The sequence below is a fragment of the Panthera leo genome, chromosome A2, assembly GCF_018350215.1.
Source record: "Panthera leo isolate Ple1 chromosome A2, P.leo_Ple1_pat1.1, whole genome shotgun sequence".
NCBI lineage: Eukaryota > Metazoa > Chordata > Mammalia > Carnivora > Felidae > Panthera > Panthera leo.
The window spans coordinates 20,346,713-20,350,095 of record NC_056680.1 but is presented as its reverse complement, the minus strand read 5'-3'; the positions used below and the strand labels follow the sequence as shown (position 1 = coordinate 20,350,095).

The 3,383-nt window shown below is 49.3% G+C and overlaps 1 protein-coding gene across 3 annotated transcripts; it reads right to left on the bottom strand.

Moving 5' to 3' along the window:
• Positions 1-409: 409 nt before the first annotated feature.
• IQCF3 (IQ motif containing F3) lies at positions 410-2,160 on the bottom strand. Of its 3 annotated transcripts, XR_006199862.1 has the most exons (4): positions 2,025-2,160; positions 1,606-1,650; positions 1,023-1,141; positions 769-860 (listed from the first exon to the last, which is right to left on the bottom strand). XR_006199862.1 is itself a non-coding variant. In XM_042929533.1 (3 exons), exons 1-3 carry the CDS (start codon positions 2,070-2,072, stop codon positions 465-467), a joined length of 459 nt encoding a protein of 152 aa, XP_042785467.1. In that variant the 5' UTR covers positions 2,073-2,159; the 3' UTR covers positions 410-464. The 3 variants fall into 3 exon arrangements, 2 of the variants coding, with proteins under 2 accessions (XP_042785467.1, XP_042785466.1); XM_042929533.1 differs by lacking the exon at positions 1,023-1,141 and having other exon boundaries at positions 410-860; positions 2,055-2,159; XM_042929532.1 differs by lacking the exon at positions 1,023-1,141 and having other exon boundaries at positions 410-860; positions 2,025-2,154.
• Between the last annotated feature and the right edge of the window lie 1,223 nt (positions 2,161-3,383).

Below are 3,383 nucleotides of genomic sequence, written 5' to 3'. Positions count from 1 at the left end.
AGCACAAAACTTGAAAAACCTTGTGCCTAGTCACCACTAAGGTCAGCCTCCTGTGCATTCTATGGGCTGTACTGCTCTCAAGAGCCAGCAAAGTGTTTGACTTCTGTCCAGGGGCTTGCCAAATAGATAGCCAATGGGTGCAAGCCCCAGCTGGCTCATGATGGCAGGCTAACAGAGCATGGATTCAAAGGCAACTCTCATAAGAAGAGGTGCCTGGAGTCTTTGGGAATATAAAGCCTAACTGCTCCCAATTGCAAGATCAGGAGATAATGGTGCCAGGGCTATGGAATGGTACACTTGGCTCTTGATGTGTGAGAACAGCCTCAGGTAGCAGTTTCTGATTTGGATAGAGCCAGAAGGTGGAGGCCTTGGGGTCTTCATGGTGTAGGAGTCACTGAGACACACAAAACCTGGTCAGACATTTATTGGGGGGCAGTGGAGTAGTTCTCCACCCTCTGGTACTTTTAGACTGATAGGATTTCAATATGGAACTCCGGCTGGTTGGGAGTGACTTCATATTGTGCCTGTAGAATATCACTGGTCTGGAAGGCAAAATAGCTCTTTGGGGCCTGAAGGATGCAGACAGCATTGCATATTCGGCAGTAACGTCGATGGCACTGCCACATGCGAACCCAGGACTGGAGCTTGACTGCCGCCTCCTCCTGGATTACATAGATCTTCAACAGGTCCCGCCGCTGCTTAAGAACCCGCCTCCACAAAAGTGTTCTCCACCAGAGCTGAATCATCCAGGCCCTGAGGGCTGCCACCAGCAGGGTGCGACGTACCAGGGTGCCACGCCACCAGGCCTGGATCTTCTCAGCTGCCTTGATTCTTGCTCTGTGGCGTTTTTGACAAAGCCTCTAACCAAGCAAAGCAGAGGACTCCACATGAATTTGTTATGAACAACAAGTCTGGTGTCTGCCACGAAGGAGCTCTGATCTTCTTTCGTAACTAGCCTTTCCCCTGGTGGTTCTGAGGACCCAGGAGTCCTGGGTGGGGTTTTGTCTCTACTTCTACCTTACCTGTGGCCATAGACGTATTGGTCATCTTCTGAGTCATAGTGTCCTCATCTACAAAATGGGGATATGCTTGCCCTGTGATCTTCACAGGTTCTGTGGAAACAATTTCTGATCCAGAAGACCTGCCATGAATATGAGGAACCAAAAGGTCCTCTGAGGATGAACCTCTGCATTTATGGCCTGCATCTCAACCCAAATTCCAGCCTATGATGCTGCCTCCTGATGCCTCATGCCAACCCATAGCCCCTTGAGGGCTTTCCTTTACCTCACTTCTTTTGATTTCCACTACCTTTCAGTCACCCCTATATCCTTCTAAACCCAGGCTTTACTTTCTCTGGATTTCCAGTTCCCACTACTGTGCCCCACCTTCCAGTGGCCTGTCCGCATCCTGATTCCTCACCTCTCTGCTGTCTCTTCATACTTAACATAGCTCACTCAGAATAGGGAGGGAATTTATGGGGACAGGAGAGCAACCCTGAACTGACTTCTCAGCTGTGGGACCAGAGATGGATCCTTCACTTTCAAGAACTCTGTGCTCAGATGGTCAATGAACTGTGGTTCTCTCATGCTCCTAGGCTCCACCTACCTTCAGCTTCTCAGTCTCTAGTGCATCCTTATTTGGACCAGACTTCTGCAATCAGAATATAGAGAGAAAGCATGAGTGAGGACCAGTCTCTGTGCAAAGTCCTCACAGGCCTACTTCCCCATTCTTTCTGAGTCTTTTTTTTTTTTTTTTTTAAGATTTTTTAAAAAAGTTTATTTATTTAATGTGAGAGAGGGAGAGAGGGAGCATGAGTGGGGGAGGGGCAGAGAGCGGGAGAGAGAGAATCCCAAGCAGGCTCCATGGCATGAAGCCCAACACAGGGCTCAATCTCACAACTGTGAGATTATGACCTGAGCCCAAATCAAGGGTGGGACGCTTAACTGACTGAGCCACCCAGGTGCCCCTCCTGAGTCCTTCTGAAGTCATCTGGTGCTTCCCTCTGCCATGGGCTAACTCCCTACCTCCAGGGAGGGGGTGTTTGGCTGTCTTACACAGCATTTACCGCCCATGGTTTGGGGCAGTAGTTCAGGTGTTCACACCCCCTCTGGTTGCTGCTCCATTGGTCCTGGCAGAAGCAAGAAGGGTGGGAGAGGAGGAGATAGCCATGATGTCACAAGGGCAACTATGACCCAGGGACCAGGTTGCCTCAAATTTGTTGGGTAAAGAGGAAACATGTACCCATTTCCCTCCTGCCAGGGATTGACCAGGGATTGTCCTTGGGGAAACCATAGCCCCCGTGAATCTGTCCTGTCCAAAGGATGACCTCTAGTCTGGCCCACCCACAAGACTTTCCTGTCATCGTCACTAAGGAGAGCTGCTTACACAGCGCAGAGGAAGGTTCCTGGGCTCAGGGTGCTTCCTGTGTCTTGCCTTCTCTGCCTCCATGCCCTTCCTCAGTATGTGGGAAAATCCTTCTTTTAATTAGTGAGTATGTGAGTATGTGAGACTGTGAGTATGGAGGGTGAGCAGAAGGGGCCAAGGAAGGGTCAGGATGGAGGTACCTCAGCCTATTTCTATTCCCCTCCAGCTGCTGAACCCCTGTATTTCTACAGTTGTTTGGTGCCTAACAAGCCAATATGTGTTCCTTAAAACAAAATAAGCCCTTCCACTCAGTGTCTGAAATTTACTGGGCTGGAGGAATTTTCCAAACATGAGTCATTATGTAAGAGACAGTGTTCCCCAGTGTAGATTCCTCTAGTGGTAGCAATGGTCATATTTGAAAGAGTCACTTAGTTATTCAGGCTTGCCTCCAAGACCAGCTGCCTCTGGCTGTCCCCACTGCCATCTCACAGGCACGCTCACTTTCATCTCTTAACCGACTCTGGATAGCCCCCTCCAGACCTCAGTGACATGCTGACATGGTCTCTTCATTTCAAGACCTTAACTCTCCACCAAAAAAGATGAGGACTTGGCTTTCTGCCCCATCCCCAAAACCTCACTTTTTCTCCCTCCGTCTTCCCAACTAGGTCACTTGCTGCCATTTAGGTCCCCAATCGCAATTTAGTGTTTATATTATCATGACTCTGTGAGTGTCACTGACCACTGTGCCATGGAGCACATTCTGGTTCCCTATCCTTTCTTGCACAACTTCATAAAAGCTTTTTATCATGAAAATGTTTAAATATATACACAGTTTGACAACAGATAAGGACTCCCTATGTGCTCATGACCCAGGATAACCTGTTTCCCTGCTCTCTGCCCCATGGATGAGTTAAGCCATGGCAGAGAGTGCCACGAGGAACATCTTCCCACATGTGTCTGTGCCTCCATGGGAGGCATTCTCCAGGGAATGCACACGGGGGTGGCTTGCTGTGTCATGG